This window comes from Juglans microcarpa x Juglans regia, chromosome 1S (assembly GCF_004785595.1).
Source record: "Juglans microcarpa x Juglans regia isolate MS1-56 chromosome 1S, Jm3101_v1.0, whole genome shotgun sequence".
NCBI lineage: Eukaryota > Viridiplantae > Streptophyta > Magnoliopsida > Fagales > Juglandaceae > Juglans > Juglans microcarpa x Juglans regia.
Window position 1 is genome coordinate 20,562,987 of NC_054595.1, and position 21,494 is coordinate 20,584,480.

At 37.1% G+C, this 21,494-nt stretch overlaps 1 protein-coding gene across 1 annotated transcript; it reads right to left on the reverse strand.

Moving 5' to 3' along the window:
• Positions 1 to 655: 655 nt before the first annotated feature.
• On the reverse strand, positions 656 to 10,701 carry LOC121246026 (SART-1 family protein DOT2). The gene is made up of 13 exons (XM_041143992.1): positions 10,517 to 10,701; positions 8,684 to 9,563; positions 8,082 to 8,223; positions 7,927 to 7,981; positions 7,438 to 7,551; positions 7,241 to 7,337; positions 6,919 to 6,985; positions 6,719 to 6,778; positions 5,798 to 6,416; positions 4,564 to 4,961; positions 3,349 to 3,569; positions 1,724 to 1,808; positions 656 to 986 (listed from the first exon to the last, which is right to left on the reverse strand). Exons 2-13 carry the CDS (start codon positions 9,556 to 9,558, stop codon positions 912 to 914), a joined length of 2,808 nt encoding a protein of 935 aa, XP_040999926.1. The 5' UTR covers positions 9,559 to 9,563; positions 10,517 to 10,701; the 3' UTR covers positions 656 to 911.
• Positions 10,702 to 21,494: the final 10,793 nt, after the last annotated feature.

The following is a 21,494-nucleotide window of genomic DNA, read 5'->3' on the forward strand; positions in this document are numbered from 1 at the left end:
GCCTTTTGGGATTTGTTTGACGTTGTGTTATTCTGTTTTTTGACAGCTACACCTGACTTTAAATTTTAATATAAGAGTAATATAGCCGATAAAAAAATATCTATTGAAAAAATATCACCGTTTAAAAAATAAAACGGTTAAAAAATTATATCCATTGAAATAATATGAATATTAAAAAATTAATGTGCATTTTTTTACCAAGGAATAAATATCCAATTACCATTAGAATTGAAATAAATGAAAAGACTAAAATAGATATTTTAATGAAATAATGATAGATTTAAAAGAGTTTGTTATTTGGAGGTGTTGAAAAGTAGCTAACTAAATTAGAAAAAGTAAATTTTCTGGTCAAATTTTGGCTAAAAATAACTAGTAATGCTCGATTGCACGCAACTCGTCCGGATCATGTAACAACATGCTATTTACACGAACTCATGCACGCACACATAAACAGAGGTATCAGCGGCCAAATTTGGGCAAAGTGCTATGGTTCAGGCCAAAGAATATTTTAGCCGAAAACATGCAATTTCACATCTGGATTCCCAACAGTTAGTTATAAAATCATGTCCATCCAACATTTGGGAGATTCGGGGTAGGGAAGGGGAAAGCAAACCTGCTCGAGTAGAGTGTGTAAGAGTTCCAAGTATACAAAATATGAGCAAAATTTTTTGCTATGAATTTTATATAGCCGTAGCCCCACAGCCAAATCTCACCAAGCAGTTTGCAGATCATAGATATTTTCTGTTACGAATTACAACTAACAAATTCAATTTATATACATACAGTCGTCAGTGGCAGAGATGTAGATCAGCCAGTAGCCTACCATAAACCAACTCACTGAAGTCCTTTGCTGGCACTAAAATTAGAATAAGAGCGTTGACTCCACTACAAAACTCCGCCTAAAAGAACCATCAAGGTTTAAACTTCTTTGCCGCACCAGAATTTGCTGGCTCAGCTTTACGCTTTATACCCAAGAAATGTTCAACCTGAAAGATGGACAAAAGTTTTTTTTTTTTTTCAATTTTTTTTCTGATAGGTTACAAAAGATTGCATATCTTGTAATCAATATTTGCAATGTGGAGATAAATGATAAAACAAAATTAAGGATACTTAAAATTATGGTTGGAATGGCTATTGATGGGAAGATGAGATTCTCAAACTTTTTAGTCACAGAAAAACCAGCCTTTTTGAACAGGCTACTCCATCTCTCTAGCACCCTACTCTCTTACTTTCGGGAAATTTGACGAGGAGTTTTTAAAATTTTAACGTTCTAGATTCAACTTATCCGGATTGGTGTTAAAGAACTAGAACTTCTATCCAAAATACAAAAGCATTATGGCATGCATTTCCCAGCATGCACTAGGCAGGCAGTTCACAGGAGGTGTACAAAGCGAGGACCTATTTCTGATTTAGGAACAGTTCTTAAGCTTATTTTTATTTCATAATTATAGAAGCAGGTCTAGTGAAACCATCCACAGAAGAAAACTGCAACCACCAATGCTAAAACTCTATTTTTATATCAAACCAAAAGGGCCTGATAACTTTAAAGTTAATTCCTCAGAAAACATCTACAGGACTGAAAAACAAAAAAAGACCTTAGAAAATTTCTACAAGACTGAAAAAAGATAGTTCCTCACTTTCCAACTTTTGTGTGAACATCCATTTTTTAATGCACATAACAAACACGAGGATAGCATCACAAAAATGTTTCTAGTTGACTGACCTTTCTATCGCCAAGCATGGGCGTCAAGCCCCCAGGCAGATCCTTCTCAACAGTAGCAAAACCACTTCTATGATCACTAGTTTGCCTGGTAAAAAACAGGAAAAAAAGAGTTGATATATTTGAGTGATTTGATGTTTAAAAAATGCCATTTTGACCATATAACTACAGACTATACATAATTTTTTATTCAAATCTTTGATTAAGAACTAAGCTTTCTTTGAAGGGATGCAAAACATCATATGTATTTATCCATCAACTGAATACCAAAAGTCTAGATATCCAAGCACAACATCATGATGATCTACCAGCTAGGGACACCAAATTTACGTTCACCACCATCAAAGTAGCTGTACCATTGTGATAAAATCTCCGTCGTCTATTTTAAACAACATTGTGACTCAACAAGTGATTAGAACCTGCCCAACAAGAAATCAACATTGGAATAAACGCTTCCCACCCTCCAATTAATAACTGTTTTACACGTACCCTGAACTGCCAAAACTAACACATTGCATTCCCCAACTATCACCAATAGCTAAGATCCAAAAGTCAAAGATTATGCCACCTGTTTTCATCATCTTATGGGTCAGGCTTGGCTAAATGGTGTGCTATTTCACAGAAATTAGCAGTTGGAAGATGTAATGTCAGTTTTGATAGTTTGGGGAGCAGAGTGTAAGACATCAATTAGTTGGAGGGTGGAAAGCGTATTTTCCCCAATAAATATTCCTTAATATGGACCAATACAGTGAACACATCATGATCATCTGACAGCAACCTAAGTTCCACAACAAATGTGGGAAAGTGTAAGCGCCACTACTAGCACTGGAACAGAAAGGGGAATAAAATGTTAGGCACCATATTTATTTAATGAACATGAAAATTGCAGTGCCAAGCCCTAACTAATTGTTTAGCCTCCTAAGTCCTAACCCAGCACACCCCCCCCCCCCCCCCCCCCCCCAATTTTGGGTGGGTAGATCCCCAAAGAGATCCCTGTGGAAGTAAACTGATATTTGTTAAAATTCACACACATCATTTCAACAAAAAATTTACACTATCAAAATCTATCTAGTAAAGCTTTGGCCATGTTTGTAAATGAAATTTTGAGGATTTTTTTGAAAATTTTTTAGATGTTTTTTATTGGGTTTTCTGGAGATAGATAGGAAAATTTGAATAAAAACTAGTTTGAAATGTTTGTATTGGGATTTTGAAAAGTTGTTTAAATGTAACATTTTTAGGATTTTGTTTTTTCATTTTTGTAAAAGTTAATTTTGTTTTTGTGTTTTTGACTTTTCAATGAAATCTAGGCAAATTATTGGATGAAAAGTTGAATAAAAGTTGAAATAGGAAATTTTTTTTTTTAGATTGAAAGCTATTTGGTTTGAAGTTGAAAAATTATTTTAGAAAAATTTTGAAAATCAGACTTAACCAAACATGGCCTTCGCTTTGGGAGCAAGAGTTGCTGATAGTAGCATGAAGTATCATGCCAATATAGTTTTTTATCTACCCAATCTATCGCAAATGCTTCTTTTGGTCAGAACTATTTTTTCTACATTCTTTCCTTATATCGAAATTCAGTTGATAATGATTTTAAGTGAACAGATGAAGTAATAAGAACAAAAGCATACCCTGGTTTAACATGACCACTAAGGACAAGATAGGGTGTCTTTAACTGCATTTGAGCTTCCCTCATCCTCTCCACAGACATTGATGGTGTATCTGAATTCTTCATCTGTTTCAATTTCAATTCTTCATGGTATTGCTTCATGCGCTTTTCTTGCTTCATTTTGCCAGGTCCCTTCCCATGAAACTTATGTGAAATCATCCGAAAGGCTTCCTTTGGAGTCATCTGGGAAAAACAGGGTCGCAAGTCACAAATAGACACTAAAACTTACAAAGAAAAATGCATAAAACTAATGGCTTACATATAGGAATATATAGCCGGAAGCAAGAGGCTCATATTATTTACAACTGACTAATATTTGACTAACTTCCGTTTATCTGCAACATTTGACCAACGCACTAACTCACAGACACAGATAAGACAACATGTTTTGACATGGCCATCCACAATCAGTCTCAAAGTTCACAAAATCATTGAGGTAGTCAATTTTTCACCTTATATGAGAAGCCATCTTTTTTAACACCACATTTATCTTGAATGTCTCGCCCATCTCTATCTTCAATATACATAAATTAATAGCAACTAGCTATCATGACATCATCTGTGTCTTCAATTAGGAGTACAATTTAATACATAACAAATAAATAACAGTATGGCATTAAATGAATGCTTCATAGCCATTAAAAGAACCATAGTGGCACAAAATGGTGTGGTTAAAAAAATAAAGTTAAAAAATTTCTCTGTGGTAACCAGTTTGTTTTGTATAATCTCCAATCAAGGATGTGATTTAAAATTTTAAACCAATTGAAGAGGGTGGGGGAGAGAGAGAGAGAGAGAGAATCCAACAGAACCAAACATTAACTTATGCAATATAGCCCTCAATTGTGAGATTCATAGATCCATAAAACAGCCCATTTGCCTGAAAATCAGATTTTAAAGAAACAAACTTTCAACTGGGTTCACTCCCATATCTACACCATGCACCTTGTGTGAATTGCCTCTCTAACAAGCATAAGCAGCATCCACTCCAATGGTCAATTCCTCTCACTGAAGTTAATTGGGGGAAAAAGAGTACCTTATTTAAGTCAGGCCACTATGTCAAACCACATTGATGAGAGAAGATAAGTCGAAAATGATGTTCCTTTTATGCAAGTAATAAGTCAACTATGATGTTTACACAATTCAATTTGAATATTGGCTTAAACAATGAAGCACTTACAATTCGCCCAAATTCATCTGTCCTCTCAATTCGAATCTCCTTCTTATAATCGATCAAAGTGGATGAACGAGTGTCTTTTGCTTCATCATCATCAACAATGCCAACAAGTTTGCTTTTCTTCTTGTCCATATTTCTACCACCCCAATCAATACTTTCTTTCAGTGTTCCTCGATCTTTAAGAAGCTTCAGTGCACCTGATAATCCTTTCCCAACTGCAACTTCATGTATGGTTTCATCTGGCACTGTCTCCTCCTTGTCCTCATCAGCAGGGTCCTCATCTTTACTGACATCATTCACTTCAGTCCATCCACCAGCTTCATCTTTTATTTCTTCATCAGAAACTTTTGGCTCTTCATCTTCTTGCATAAAAACATCTTCATTTTCAGGCTTTCGGGCTTCTGATAGAACAATAGCAAAAGTAAAAGTTATTAACATTTATTTTTTTATGAGTAAGATAAAATTTTGTTTTTTTTTTTATGAGTAAGATAAAATTTTATTAATAAAGGAAGGTGTTACCACAGTGCACATGAAAGATATTAACATAATTATTTATACAAGCATTGGAAGATTTCAAAACCTACAGCAAAGTAAACTGTTATTTTAAAGGGAGAGACTCTAAGCCCTTGTTTGTGAACACAAACCATCTCATCTCATAATTTCTCGTAATTTCCTTCCAAACATCACTCAAATACAAACACTTTTCAATTCCAAATCTTCAACTTTTTCATCTAATCATTACAACTTTCTCAAACCTCCAAACAAAACATAAAAAACAATACTACTTTTTCAAATTTCAAAACAAATATAATATTAAAAAATTATATTCTATCAATATTTTAACTTTATAATATTTTGATTCAACTTTTTCTCTTTCTTTTCCCAAAACCCAATAAAACATCTTAACTCAAACCATTTCACTACTATTCACAGAATTCTCATCTCATCTCATTCCTCAAACATCCCCTTAATCTTCCAGATGGTGCAGATAGAGATAATACAAATTCACATCCAAATAATATCATATAGCCACCATGCTGTAAGCAAAAAAGTTGGCAGACTGAAAAGAAAATAGAAACATCTTAGAATGCCAAAGGAGGAAAAAGGTTCGAAATTGACGCGTAAATGGAATCGCATGTAAATTGGTAGCAACAATAACAGGACACATTTGAAACGGAAATAGTAACAAATAAATCTAAATTTTGACCAGCTAATAAAAATGGCTCCCAGCTAATACCTTCATCGAGCTGGAGACCCCAGACAAACTCCTCCATCTCTGTAAAGACGACTTTGTTTTCTTGTGACTCTCCAGTAGTGGGGTTTCGATCTTCAGCAGTTTCTCTGCTGGTGTTAGTGGTGGCAAGAAGTGCAATTGCTTGAGGACCAGATGCCACCTCCGCCTCTTGCTTTTTAAGTGCCATTTTCCTTGCTCTTTCTAAAGATTTATAAAGATCCTCGTCATCATCTGCAAAAACTGGATTTTCATCTTCCTCTACTTTAACAGGAAGAGTTTGTTCCAACCGCAGTGATTGCGATGCCTCATCAGCTTTCGCATAGGCTGACTGGTATGCATTGTTTCTCAATTCAGCCTCAGCTCTTTCTTGCTCCTCTCTTGTGGCTTGCCTCCTTGCATCCTTCCGAGGACCAAGATCCCCAACACCCAAACCAGCAGATAGAGCCTCTGTTTCAAGGGCATCTAAATCCAGCTTCTCTTTCTTCCGCAAGGATTTCTTTTTCTTAGGCTTTTTAAATTGAAGCATTTCTTCTTGAGTAAAGTAATCTGATGAGATTTTCCCGGCTGAGCTGAGATCTTCAAAGTGATTATTTGTGGAAGAACCCTCTATCCTCTTACGGAGCTGGCAATAGGGAAAATATATTCTTCATAAGCAAGGAAAATTTTGATTAAGAAATAAATTATTCAAGCATGAAAAGAAGCTTAAAATCACCTTTCATCACAAATATTCAAACTGTGCAAATTAAGTGAAGGGGAAAAAAAAGACGGCAGAAAGGAAGAATGGTATTAAAACTCAAATAAACAGAAGTCACCAAAACAATGATTTTTAAAATGCCATTACTGCATAGGAAGTTCCCCATCCTCAAACAGAGCCACTCTCCTCCTTTATCTTCTAATACATTGTACACGGAATAACAAGTTTACCTCTTGGAGCTTCTTCTCTGCTTCACCGGAGAAATGTCCTCTTTCATCCAGAGCTACTCCCTGAAAATAAGAATCGAGTAAGCACATATTTCAAGACCACTGTCCATGATCAACAATTTCTCCCAGAAATTTTAATTAAAAAAAAGGCAAACAAAGCTCAGGAAAAAACTAAAGCACAAAAGGTAAAAGCAAAAATAAACCTCATCTGCAGTGGGATCATCATACTGTGGCAGCATTTTCTTCTCTGCTCCGGGTTCATCATTAAACCTAAAGCGTCACAAGGAAAGTGTCATTAGCCATTTTTGGTATGATTATGAATGATAAGACATCAGAAAAACAATTTTTGATAGGTAAGAAAGAAATTTTAATGATTGCAATAAGCATAGCCCATGTGCACAGGTCACAAGAGAAACACCTAAGCATGATTAACAATTGATAGAAGAAAGTCATGGATACTAAATCCATTGAGTTCTATTACAACTGGCCATTGGAATAAAGTATTGATCCCAACATTCATCTTACTTATCATCGTAGATCCCTGTTTTCTTCTTTGCAGCCTTGTATGCCTCATCCCGCCGCTTTTGCTCTCCAATTTCAATATTCTCAAGCATATCAGTGTCTGTCACATCAGACCAAAATCGTCTGTTACATTAAAATGTCAAGTCATCTTAAGACAATTGAAATCTGAAAAGCAAAAAGTTACGCCAGAAAAGCTTTACCTTCATTGATGTCCCCATCTGCAAGTATACTCTGATCTTTGAGCGTTAAAACAACTGCCCCACCTTCCATTACTTTGTCAAGGCCATGGAGAACTTTAACTCCTGCCAGATCATCTGCCAAGTGATAAGATTAAAAAAATGTCAGTCTGGATCAGCAATGTAGCAACCCATCAACCAGAACCATTAGCTTACGGATCAGACACCAGAAGTCTGCATAAATCATGAACATAAGCGAATTCATTCAGACCAATTAACACATGCATGCATATGCAGACACGCTGATTATTTTTATTATCATACTTGGACATCATTAGGAAATTCCATGAGTCCCCAATAGAACTAAATGAGTACAGTATTTGGATCAGTCCAACTGTGCACTCAAAATGAATAAAATACAGGCTGGGCAGATTCAATTCCATGTGACCCAGACCCCCAATAAATCAATTTGATGGAATAAACAAAAAGCCCTCAAAGAGTAAGAACTCTTACGAGCAGTACGCTGGCTTGGTTCTTCATCATCACTGTCTCCTTCACGAATATTGTCCTGAGAAAACTCATACCATGACATTAGTGAAAATTCTCACATGAAATCAATCATCTTATAAAACGAAGTACAAATTAGACACTACAAAAACAAAACTAACCTGCTCCTCAAAGACCTTAGAGAGCTGGAAAGCCTTCTCCTTTTCAGCATTCCTTTTGTCCTCAAGCTTACGACTCCGACTCACCCAAGATAAAATCTCAGAAACACCTTCAGATTTTTTATTCAATCTCTCTTCTCTCTTCCTGAATAAAAAGATTAAAACGAGAAGTAAAGAAATATATTCATGTTACATAAAATTTGGTTGTAGAAACTTGGTATTTCAAACTTCTGAAACTTAAATGGCTTGTCACACCACCAACAGAGAATGCAACAAATCCTAGGAAAGAAATTAAATATGATGTAAATGAGACTCCAAAATAATTACACACAACTAAATCAGAATACACACAACACTTTCAAAAAAAAAATCAGAATAGGACACAATATCCAATTGAATAAGTAACCTAAATACAAATTCATATGGTGCCAAGAACAGAGTAGCTACTGGAAAAAGACAAGTGAAACAAGGGTAGCACAAAAGAATGGCTGTGATTGTTTCACAAAACTAAGGTAGGATTTGTGGGAAAAAGAATCTCAAGCATTACAATTGTTAATTTCATATGCCAATATGCACAAATAAAGCAAAAATAAAGATTTACAAACTTCAAGATGCGCTCCTCAAGCTCTGATGCCGACAGGTGGCCCTCAGCATTTTCTTCAGTCTCACTGTGATGGAACACCTTCCCTTGCTTTGAAGTATCCCTAACCTTATTTTCTTCATAGTCCATTTTAGGCTCTTCATCCTTGCTCCAATTGTAATCTTCCTCTGGAATTTTCCTGCTCATTCTTTCTCTATCTCTTGACCTCTCTTTATCTTGATCTGCCTCCCTCTCCTTCTCCCTATTTTTATCTTTTCCCTTCTCCCTATCTGCATCCTTAAAGCTTTCTCTATCCTTCTCCCGATCTTTATGTCTTTCTCTTTCCTTCTCCCTTTCCTTTTCCCTCGCCCTATCTCTCTCCTTTTCTCTTTCTTTATCTTTATCCCTCTCCCTGTTTTTCTCCTTAGCTCTCTCCTTTTCACGTCCTCGATCACTATCCTTATCTGTCTCTCTTTCCCTCTCCTTCTCCCTCTCACGGTCCTTCCCTCGATCTTTTCCATCTTTATCCCTATCACGCTCTTTTTCTTTATATCTTTCACGTTCATAGTCTTTCTCCCTCAACTTAATATCTCTGCTCCTATCCTTCTCCCACTCATCCCTATCTTCTTTCCTCCTATCCCTGCTTGACACTCGATCCTTCTCTGCATCTCTGGCTGATTTTTCCCTTTCCTTTGAAACATCATCACTAATTCTCTTTGATCGTTCTCGGTCTTTACTCCTATGTTCCTTGTCTTCCCCTCGGCTACTCTTCTTCCTATCTTTGCTCCGGTGTTTGCTTGATTTATCAGTTCCATTTTGTTCTAAATCATCGTAAGCTCCTCCATCCCAATGTTCTCTCACTGGAGAATCATCTTGATTATCCCTCCATTCCATGTCCATCACAACTAAAAGAAAATATAAAACCGATATTAGACCATCCATTTCCCTCACTATTAAAAAAGAATAAAAAAACAAAAGAGATAAATAAATAACTATATCAGGAACCAGCAGAACATTTTAGGCATTATCAAGCACGAGCTCAAGGTCAATAGTAAGAAAATTTGTGGAGCTCGCTCAAGTTTTCACAATTTTTATTCTATTGGCACTGGATGTGCGAGAACAAAGTCTCGACTAATCCTGGGATGCACAGGCCATTGGCAAGGAATTTTCTGCAAGTGTACCTTAGGTGATTCAAGGAAAAATTAACCCAGTCCGATTGCCCCTAGAAATTATTTACACTTAGGATTCGAACCTTGAGCCTGGAGAGAGTAAATCACCGAGACCAAAGCCCTTGCCATTTGAGCCAATCCCTAGGGATTATATCGAAAATTTCACAAAAATTTATATCGAATAGGGTTCCAAGAACGAAAGATATTGCATAGCTTTGTTTGGCTGCTCGAAGTGCAATCGTATGGACCCAATAATCTATTCGAAGTCACTAGATCAAACCCAATACAACATTTTAGCCCGTTTTAAACAATACTTTTTTCTTCCCATAACCCAAAACAACAAATAAACACTCTTCGCAATAGTTTGCATGTATCTTCTCGTTATTTTTTTTTGGGAACCAAACTGAAGATTAATCAATAAGAAATCTTCGATACAGCAGAGTACTTTCCACAAACCCTAACCATCAGAAAGAGAGCGTCGGATATCAAACCCTAAGGAAAAAAATTCCAGTGAGAGAGAGGAAGACATATGTGTACCTCTTCGAGTTTGTTAGCTGTGGAAAAGTTAAAAGAGTCGTGATGGGAGCGGCGAGGAGTAATATATATCGATCGACGATGTGTAGAAGCAGTGAGAGAACAATAAGTTGGGGAAAGATCGAAAGTGGAGAGAGAGAGAGAGGAATAGATACCTAGCGGTAGAAGGCTGTCGGAGACGTCGGTGAGGGCTATCGGAGACTCGACGGGACTGGGGCGCGGGAAACTGCCGCGGGGGGGGGGGGGGGGGGGGGAACTGGGTCGCCGGTGGAGTGAGAAGTTGAGAACAGAGAAAAAAAGAACTTTGTCGATGAGATCCCGTTATGTATCGTTTTCGAATAGGAAATTATCATTATTTTAAATTAAAGAATTATATAATCGTTTAGTATATTAGATGATTTAATTTGTAATATAAATTTTGAATTTTATAAATTAAATTCTATCATTAAGGCTCCGTTTGTATTCGAAACCCATATCAATTTATCTCAACTCATCTTATCTCATCATTACAACTTTATCAAATTTTCGTACAAAATATAATAAACAATTCAATTTTTTTAAATACCAAAATAATAATAATATTAAAATAATATTCTAACAATATTTTATTCAACTCATTTAAAACCATCTCAACTCAAAAATAATATTCTAACAATATTCTATATTGTCTTTGTTAATGCCAAAAAATTGCATAACAAGCCGAAATTGAAAAAAGTCATTCCTGATCACGATGACATTTCGGGCCTCAATCGGAATGATTTGGAGCCTCCGGTAGCGGTTCGAAGAGATTGTACAATGACTGTACATACATCCATAGCAGTGAATAGAAAATAAATTCAGGAAATATAAATAGAGATGGAGACACATATTTACATGGTTCAACATTGAACCTACGTCCACGGATCGTTTGGAGGGTAAATCCACTATAATATGAGTGTTCTACAGTCTTTCATTTCTTTCTGTACAACGAAGGTTGAATGATTATTTTATGGAGAATGACCTTATCTCTAGAGCTTTCGTCGTCAGGTTGAAGAAATGAGAGAAGTTAAAAAAGAAGTCTCATTTCTTATTCAGTCTGATCCCATTTTATCTTAGCCTTAGGAGTGATAAGAAATGACAACTTGATTTCACACCTCGATTGCGCATCTGACTTATTTTTCCTTACTTTCTCCTCTCTCTTTTTTCCTCTCCGTCACCTCCTTCTTTTCCCTCTAACATTTTCTTTTTTATTATCCCCTCATTGTCTCCTTTTTGTTTATTCTTCCTCTCTCATTCTGTTGTCTTCTAATGAGAGCTCTTTAATGGGTTGGGCTTAGTTTAACTAGGTCAGGGGGATATTTTACTCCCTTTTAGTTGCTCACGATTCTTAAGGTCAATTTTCTCCAAAAGAAGGCCTTAAGAATCTTTAAGTTTAATTGCAACAAATATAGCTTGCATAAAATTGTATAAAAATAAATATTGGAAACAAGCCCCCCGCTTTCTATTTTACTCGCATTAAGCGATAAATATTTCTGAGTGTGAAGCTAGGTGAGAGATGTACTCGAGCACGAAGCTTGGCTCGGAGAGCTAGGCGAGAGATGTGCTTGACTATGCTAAGTGCGAGTGAGGAGCTCGGCTTGGGGAGCTAGGTGGGAGATGTGCTCGACCGCGCTAAATGAGAAAGCGGAGCTCGGCTTGGGGAGGTAGGTGAGAGATGTGATATATCACATTAGTTGCGAACGGGAGCTCGGCTTGGGTAGGACATGTACTTGACCGCACAGAGTCTAGGAACTGTCGCCACTCGTAGTTCGCTACGAGTCTAGGGACTCGACTTTCTTGTGCCTGTGGGCGAGGGTCAAAGCAGTCAAGAGACTATCATCACCATTGTTCGTCGCGATCCAAGAGACTCGGCTTTGAGTCTGCTTGTATGGACGTTTGCTTGATAGATTGCATGAGATCATTTTGTCGTTAACAAAGAGTGTATATTTTACTTATCATTTTTGTTTTTTATGATGTTAGCGGATTTTCACCCCTCGATGTGAACTGTTGTTGGCGTTTTCATTTTGGTATTGATGCTAGAGTTTGTTTTTAGTAACCTTATGATGCCCCATATTTTTGTGTATTTTAATTGAATGATTATTTTAATTATTTTAAATATTGGTTCTCTTGTTTTAAATTTATCAGATTTCTCGTTAGATTTATTTTATAATTTTTAAGTTGTAAAATTTATTTTGATGTGCTTTCTTGATATTAATTATTGTTTACATTTAAATTGCTCTTTCCTTTAATTTATTATATTGTTTGACTTTAATTATTTTATTTTATTAATATTGAGTTGTAGTGTTTTTATTTGGCTCTTATTTATTTTTATTGTACCTTTTTCTTTTGTTTGAATCTTCTATTTTCGAACTGGGCCTATTTGAGTGTGTTTTATTTTTCTTTTGGGCCCAGCCCATTCAGTCCCCAGCCCAACCCGTGAGCCTTCAACCGAGCCCACTAAATCCCCCCAAACACCGTCGTTTGGTCCAGCCCTTAGGGCTTCTTCATCTCTTCTTTTCTTCTCTGATGCGCCGTTGCTTCTCCACCTCCTTTCTGTTTTAGTTTTCATCCCCTTATTCAATTTGTGCGACTGCTGCTTCTATTCTTCTCCTTCTTCATTTTATGTCGTTTCTTTCCTCTATTTTTTTTGGGATGTCGTCTGCTGCATTCCTTCTTCCTCTCCATCTTATTTTCGGTTCTTCTCCTCTGCAAGTCAACGAACACTGCCACTCATTCCTCCATTTTCGGCTGGTAATGGTTCCATTTCCATCTCTTTAATTTTCGATTTCCCTTTTGCTGTAAAACCATGTAGATCTCTTCCTCTTTAGCATTTATTTTTCATATGTTTTTCTCTCCATTTGCAGGTTTGTTCGTGAGCCTCCATTGTTGTACTTTCTCTTAATTTTTCCTTACTAATTTCGTGGCTCATACTTGTGAGTTATTCCCATTGCATTCCCTTTTGTTTGGTCTTTTATTGCTTTGTTTTACCCTTTTTGTTGTGCCCTATTTTGCCCATAAAAGCCATGAGCTTCACTCGGTTTCTTGGTATTTTTGGTGCTTGCCGTGAGTTGCATCTTCTAGCCATTATCTTCTGGATTTATTTCAGTTAATCAGCCATATTCCAAAAATATCACTTCGTTAAACCGGGTGTTCGTGTGCTTGATCTTTCAGAAATTGCCTTTTAGCACTGTTGTAACATTGATAAAGCTCAAGTTCAAGGCTCTAGTAACTCTCCGCAAGAGTCAGGTAAGCGAGATTCCTACACAAGACTTTGCATAAAAATAAAATGGACTGATGTCAATTTTGAAAATGTGCATATTGTGTTATGAAAAGAAATGTTAAACAATCTCAGTTATTTATTTTGCATTGCTCATGAGATTCTGTATAAGAATAAAGTATTTTCTGGCATGACTGGTATAGACATGAGCTTATTTTTTACATTCTATTATTGAACCCAGAAAAATATGAGCGAATATGAAAATTGATAATTTTTGCATGTGACGTGAAGATATTCTGAATCTGTTTTGAAAAATGTGAAATGATCTGTTCAGTACTCTGTTTTGGAACGATTTTGCATCTAAAAAACCTTTGGCATGATGTTCTGATTTTGTTCTGACTCCGACTCTAATTCTGATGTGATTCTGATTTTGTTTTGTTTTGATATGTGGCCCTGTCATAGGAGATAATAGTAACCTCTGGCCCTATCACGAGATACAATAGTAACCTCTAGCCCTGTTACAGGATACAACAGTGACCTTTGGCCCTTTCATGGGATACAATAGTGACTCTGACCCTATCACGGGATATAATAGTGACATCTGGTCCACCACGAGATATAATAGTAGTTTTCTATTCTGAGTGCAATCGCTTTAATATTTATGGTGATTTATGTTCTGCTTGGTTTTTCGCAGAATACACAACCCTACCACGAGGGTTAAACATGGTCTCTGTTCTGATATGACAAGATATGATGAGGATGTTCAGTTATATTCTGCTAAAAGGAATTTTGAATGAGAATGTTTTTTAGAGTTTCGCTCTTATATTTTTTGTAACATGTTTCGATTTTTCATTCTGAAAACAAGTATTCTGACTCTACATCTTGAAAGAAAATATTTTGTTCAGCATTCCAAATTTTAATAAATGCTCATATATGTTTTTTGCTTACTGAGTTGTTGATAACTCACCCCTTATCTCCACTATATTTTTCAAATGATTTGGATATTTCAACTGAGGATCAAGACTATAAAGCATTGGGTGAGATAACTTAAGAATAGTAGATTAAGAATAGAAAGTTTTCAATGAGTATTGGTGATTTTTGTTAAGAAATTTCATTGTGTTATGATGACTTGACATTTAAAGAAATGATTATATTGAGGAAACTAGTTTGAATCAAAATTTCTTTATAATATTGGGAATTTGGAGTCTATAATTATATTGTTGAAATGTGAGTTTAAGTGACATGCAGAGAAGCTGATATTTTTGGGTTACTGTATCGAGGGTTTGATGTATGACTTTGTGTGGTTAATTAAATTTGAAGTGTTTACATTTGATTTGGAGCTTTTGGAAGTATATTAGCAGTGCTGGAGTTGAGTATCAGGTAACATAAGTTAACTCTTCAAACCCTCGGGAACAGGGCATTACAGACCCGCACTAAGTGGTCAAGGAGCTCGTCGACCCCTAGGTCCATCTTAGATAGTTGTCGAGTCCGTCAACTCGTTTTTGAATGTAACCCGTGCGAGATGGTTGTGGAGCTCGGAGGCTCGTTCTCGGAGATGTCTCGCTGGCGGCAGTTATGACAAGAGTGTAAACACTCGACGTTTGCTGAAGAAGATGTTGTGTTGGTATTGTTGTCTAGGTGCGAGTCCAGCGACTCAGCTTTTATGTGCGTGAGAAAGGTCGGGCAATTGAGTGACTTGTCCCACCTGTTGGTTTGCGGTGAGTCTTTGTTGAAAGAGATGCTTGGTCGTATTAAAAAAGTCAAATCGGTTAGCATAAATAACCCAAATCACAAAGGTGAGATTTACAAACCTAAATCGCTTTGCTATAGCGTGGCAAAAGTTTGAAGCGTACCGGTAAGGCCTTGGGCAGCCATGCTTTCGCAATGATGAAGATCCGAGGTGCCCATGATATCAAGCAGGGTTGTGTATTCAATGTCCCATGTTACGTGGGTGAGTTCTAACAGAGTATGTTCCTAGGGTTTGCTGACACCAGGATTCCCGTGGAACCTCTAGGAGTTTGGCGAAGAGAGACTTCAAAAACTAATTTTATCAGTAAAAATGAAATTCACACAAATTTTGAGAGAGACAAACTGGGGTGCTTTAGCCGTTGTAGCCGACCTTTGCTTGATTGAAATTGACTGTTGCTGGTTGTTGTTTCCTGCTTCTCCTTTTTCTCATATTTTTCTTTTTTTCTTTTTTATTTTTATTTTTTATTTTTTTGTTGAGGAACTTAGTTGGTTGAGATGTGGCTAGCGACTCACTATGGTTATAAGTTGTGTCCAAGTGCACTGCACTCTTTGACCGGTTCTGGTGAGTTGACTCCGTGGGCAAGGAAGTTTTGTGGCGAACAAGGGGTTGCCCACCTTGCATAGTTGTTGGGCGCATGTTGACGTGCATGTTGAAAGTGAGCACTTTGCACATTCTCATGCAAGGTGCAAGTGGCTGAGTTACCCTGGTTGGATGGTCGTTCAGCCATGGGTTACAATGGTCCAGTCTCTTAGGCGGTAGGATTGTTTCTCTGGTAGTGAGTTACTGGGGCCCCGTTGCACTTCGTAAGGGTGGCGAGTTACAAAAAATGCCAACAAGCTAAGTGATGGAGAGGAGTTATGGTGAGGAGTGATTATGGCTGAGGGACCCAATGCAGCTAAGGAAGCTGTGGCAGAGCGACACCTCGCCAAGATAATGCTCGCGAGGAACGCATGGTCGAGGAGCTCCACATAGCCAAAGAGCTCTATGACCGAGCAACTCCACTTGATTGTGGTGCTCTATGGCCAAGCAACTCCACAAAGCTGAGAAATTCCAGGTGGTGGAGGAAGTGGCCGGGGAAAGGTGGTTAAACCAACTAGTTTGCATGGCGGGTGCCCGCCTGTGCTAGGCGGCATGGTTCCCGTTTGCATTCATGGCGGGATGCATGCCTCGCTTCGTGGCCGAGGAACCGACTTAGTTGTGGAGTGCCTCGCTGGCGACAAAGATCACCAGCGGTCCTAGTGGTGGTGGGCAGCTGCTCACCAGCTCGCGGGTGTTACTGGAAATGGGGCCCCCCTTCGGGTGCACTACAACATGCACTTGTTGCCCATACCATGCATAGCCACCGTTGACGAGGGCAGACACGACGTGGGCAGAAACCTCTGGTGGTCCACGTGGTGTCTGTCAGTTGGTTGTTGGGCTCAAGGCTGGCCGTTGTGAGCTCTTCGGTCCATATTTCGTATGGTGGACCCTTGGTCGTGGACAACCGTGTGCCCAGTCGTAATGGTCGTGGTGACTACTGGTTACCATAGTGGGCTCACGGCTAGTCGTCGTGAGCTTCTAGGTGCACGTTATGTGCACAGGATGTGTGGTCGTGAACCACTGTGTGCTTGGATGTAATGGTTGGGGACCACTATGGTTGAGTTAGAAGGCGCCGACAGTCTTCATGATGACCGCTAGTTGACACGATGCTGCTTGTTGTAGTGGTCGGGGACCACTATCGAGCCAGTAGAAGTTGTCCGGCCCACGGCTAACCGTCGTGGGCCTCCTATGTGCACAGTAACGTGCACCCATAGTGCCCCTATGCATGGCACTGTTCATGCCATGTAGAGTGGGTGCATGACACTACACACGGTACATGTGCACTTTGCATGCCACAGTACTGTGAACTTAAATGGACAGTACACTTGATCTTACATGGCAAGGAAACTTTGTTCTCAATTGGCAATTGAAGTGTTTTATGCATTATGCACCCATATGCACAATATTCTTAACCTTATGGGTGAGGAAAAGTTTACTCGCCCAATTTTTGTAACAGTGTTAATAAAAATACGAGTAAGAAAGGTTGTACTTATATGGGGAAAAAAATTATCTGCTTCCTTTGAGATTATTTTGTACGCTGAAAAATCGTCATTCTCCCACTTTCGGTGTAGAAAAGAAATCGATCACACAGATAATGCCAAATGTTAATGCCAAAAAATTGCACAATATGTGTAACACAACCCTTCCCAAATGCTAGGAGTGTCACGTATTTTTCATAAAAATAAATCCGGCAAGAGATCTCAAATTTCATAAATGAAATTAGAAATTTATTTTGTAGAAAAGGTCTAATAAAAAATCTTCCAAAAACATTAAATGAAATAAACTGAACAAAATTCATGTCATAAAATCATGTTTTATTTTAGAAAGTCTGAACAAAAAATTTAATGCTCCTTCTATTCTTAGCCTGCTTGCTCGTATTCATCATACTCACATGGGTGGTTAAAAACATGAAAACAAACAAAAATGAGTCGAAGACTCAGCAAAAAATCCATCACATCGTAAACATAATAGACATAAGATTTTCATAAAAACTTTCATGCTGAGAGTTTAAATTCATGATTATTTATACTGATGCTTGTGCTATGCATGACTATTTTAACTGAATTAACTGACTGGTCTGACTGATTTATCTGATTTAACTAATTTATCTGACTGGCCAACACACTTAACCCTATGTGCGAGGTGGTGCCCCTACATCCCGCGGCCACGAGGGGAGCCGCTAATAGTATTCTGACATACTATGGTGGACCACGACTGAGTTCGTGGCTTACACATCCACCCTGAAACTGAACTGCATTGGTACCATGCATCTGAATGACCATCTTATTAACTGATCTGATCTTATATTTCACTTGAATTTAAGATGGCTTACGTATCTTATACACATGAGATGCATGGCATATTACATACATAATCATAATTTTTGAATTTAAACATGATGCAAAATGACAAAATAGTATGCTATGCTGGATGACATGTTTGCCTATGACACGAGTGATGCATAAATAATTGGCTGCAAATGAACTGGCTTGAAATACTAATTATCTATAAACTGAATTGTGATGATCCTAGTTTGTGATCAAATTACTTACATCGCTGCGTTTCTTCTTGAATAACACTTCGTAACTTGAAACCTCTATGAAATAATAACTATCACTAAATTTGTTTAGAAACAAATAAGTACTAATATCCTACATAATTAAATTCAAAATCTAAAAGATAGTCAAACAAATATTTTGTTTAACACTATAATCAATAAATCCTAGTATTTAAATTACTTAAAATATTAATTTATAATTTAGTAGAATACTCGAGCTATTTTAAAATAATTCATAAAACTTAAATTCTTAAACTAAATTTCATTTCTTAACATAATTATTAAATCTTATAAGAAACCTAATAAATACTAATATTGTTTAAATATTCTTAACATAATAATTTTATTAAATCCTACAAAATAGACCAAGGAATATTAACAAAATATTAGTCTCAATAACATACTTTGAAATATAATTCAAATTCTTTAAACACTTTCTTATAAAATAGCATTTGACTACATATTTATTTAATTAAAAACTTTGGGTTTAAATTATTAGTCTATAATTGAGAAAACAATCCATTTAAAATAATTAGAATAGTTTCTGAAAAAAATAACCTGGCCCATAACATATTATTATTACTACATGAGCCCAACAAAATGAGCCCAACAAAACAAGCTCATCACACGCACATAAGGGTCTAAGGCCCAGGGGCCCATAAAAAAAACCCATGGGTTCTTCAAGAACCGAACACACAGGCTTAACACAAAGGAAAATAGAGAGTTTGAGAGAGAGAGAGAGGTTCTGTGAAAAAGGAGAACTCACCGAGAGAGGGATGAGTGCGACGGCGGCTCCGGGTGGCTGGGAGTGACCAGCGACGCGACTGGAGGGTTCCTATGGTGGTGCGACACCGAGTGAGGGAGAGAGAGAGAAAGAGTTTAGAGAGAGAAACTATAAAACTTAAAACAAAAGAGAGGGAAAGAGAGAAGGCTGGCGGCGATCGGCTTACCGAACAGGAGTGGGTGAGCTGGGGCTAGGTTGGTCGGCACTTTTTGTGTCGCCGGAGAGGGGTTCGGCGCCTCTTGACGTGGCTACTGTGGAGGAGGGGCGACGGCTCGATTTCGGACTCACCAAAAGGATGGTTTCTGTGAAGAGGGTGGGTCGGCTTACAGTGTCTGGGGAAATCTTAGCCTTGCACGATGGTCGAGAGTGGGGAAAAACTCACGGTATGGAGAAGTTCCAGTGAGATGGCTCATGGCTTCGAGTTTCTCCTCTCGTATACGGGTAAGCAAGATTTTATAATGGTAGATGATAGAGAAAAATAAAAGGAAATCTAGAGGAGTAGAGACGTGCATGTGAAAGAGTAGAGACGTGCGGAGTGGAGATCGTTACTCGTCAATAGAGTCGGTTTTTCACTAGAATGTTAACAACAAACACTAAGAAACATACGGGTTTGAGATTTAAAGTGTTTAACTAAGAGGCTAAAAACAAGAAATTAGGTTCGGTGGAGATAGAAAAAAAATAAATTTTAAATTTCAAACCAAACCGTAGTAAACGTAAATCTGATACAATTTAGTAATCATTATTAAAACAAAACTCTAGCAAATTTCAAATAAAATTATAATAGCAATTATTAAAAATAAAATAAATATAAATTCTGGTAAAACTATAATCATAATAATAATAGAAAAATAAAAAATTTTATTAGGAAATTTACTTATATACCCTAAATCCAAGACTGGTATGTTACAATATGTCAGAATAGGAGAAAAAGTCATTCCCAGCCTAAAATGACATTTTGTGCCTCGATCAGAGTGGTTTGGAGCCTTCGATAGTGGTCCAAAGTAGCTATACGATGACCGTACATACATCTATAGCAATAAATAGAAAATAAATGCAGGAAATATAAATGGAGATAGAAACACAGATTTAAGTAGTTCGGTACTAGACCTACATACACGGGTCGTTTGGAGAGCAAATCTACTATAATATGACTATTTTACAGTCTCTTATGGTCTCTTATTTCTCTCTGTACAACAGAGGTTGGAGGGTTATTTTCTGAGAAGGTTCTTGTCTTTGGAGCTCTTGTCGCTAGGTTGAAGAAATTGGAGAAGTTCAAGAAAAAGTCCATTTTCTCGTTCGATTTTATCCCTTTTTATCTTGGCCTTGGGAGTGATTAAGAATAACAGCTTTATTCCGCTTCTAGCTTGCATGCCTGACTTACTTTTTTCTCATTTCTTTTTCTTTCCATCATTTCCATGTTTTCTCCATGACATCTTCTTTTTCTTTGTTCTCTCATTGTCCACTCTTTGTCTCTTCTTCCCAGAGGTGAAAAAAAATCGGTGAACCGGTAAACCGCACCGGGTCTGATATTGGGTTCAATTCGATCTGATATCAGTTTAATTTTTCTCAAAATCGATCGAAATCGGTCCGGTTCCAATTTTCATTTTTCTAACACCGGACCAGACCGATTCATATATATATATTTTCTAATTTTTTATATTGTATAAAGTATTTTTTATATTATATATCATTTTTATATATAATTATATATAAACTAATTTTGTATTATATGATAAATTACTAATTAATATAATATTAAATTTTAAAATCCTATATAAATAACTATATATTATCACTATAGTCTGCAATAAAATTATAATATATATTATAATATGCTACAATATATTATAACTATATTATTATATATTATATAATATATCGAAAAATCGGACCGAACTGGATTGGAACTGATAAAATCGGAAGTATTGGTTTATGGGTGTAACCGGTGCGGTATCGTTTTTCAAATTTCAAAACCAGTATATACCAGTTCAGTTCTAAAATATGTCCAAAATCATACCGAACCGGACTGATTACATCCCTACTTCTTCCTCTCTCATTCTGTTGTTTTCTAATGGAAATCTTTTGATGAGCTGTACTTAGTTTATCTCGGCAGGGTATATTTTACCCCATTCAGTCTTGGAAATTGTACGAACACAAGCCTATAACCCGCGCAATACGCGGATTGTTGTGTATGAGGGATAATGATTTAAAGAGGGACCGAGTTTTAT

Coding starts and splice junctions, on each gene's coding strand:
- LOC121246026 (XM_041143992.1), bottom strand. CDS start 9,558: ATGGACATGGAATGGAGGGATAATCAAGATGATTCTCCAGTGAGAGAA. Junction 7,338..7,437: donor AGATGGGGACATCAATGAAG/GTAAAGCTTTTC, acceptor CTGATGTGACAG/ACACTGATATGCTTGAGAAT. Junction 6,986..7,240: donor ACAGGGATCTACGATGATAA/GTAAGATGAATG, acceptor GTGACGCTTTAG/GTTTAATGATGAACCCGGAG.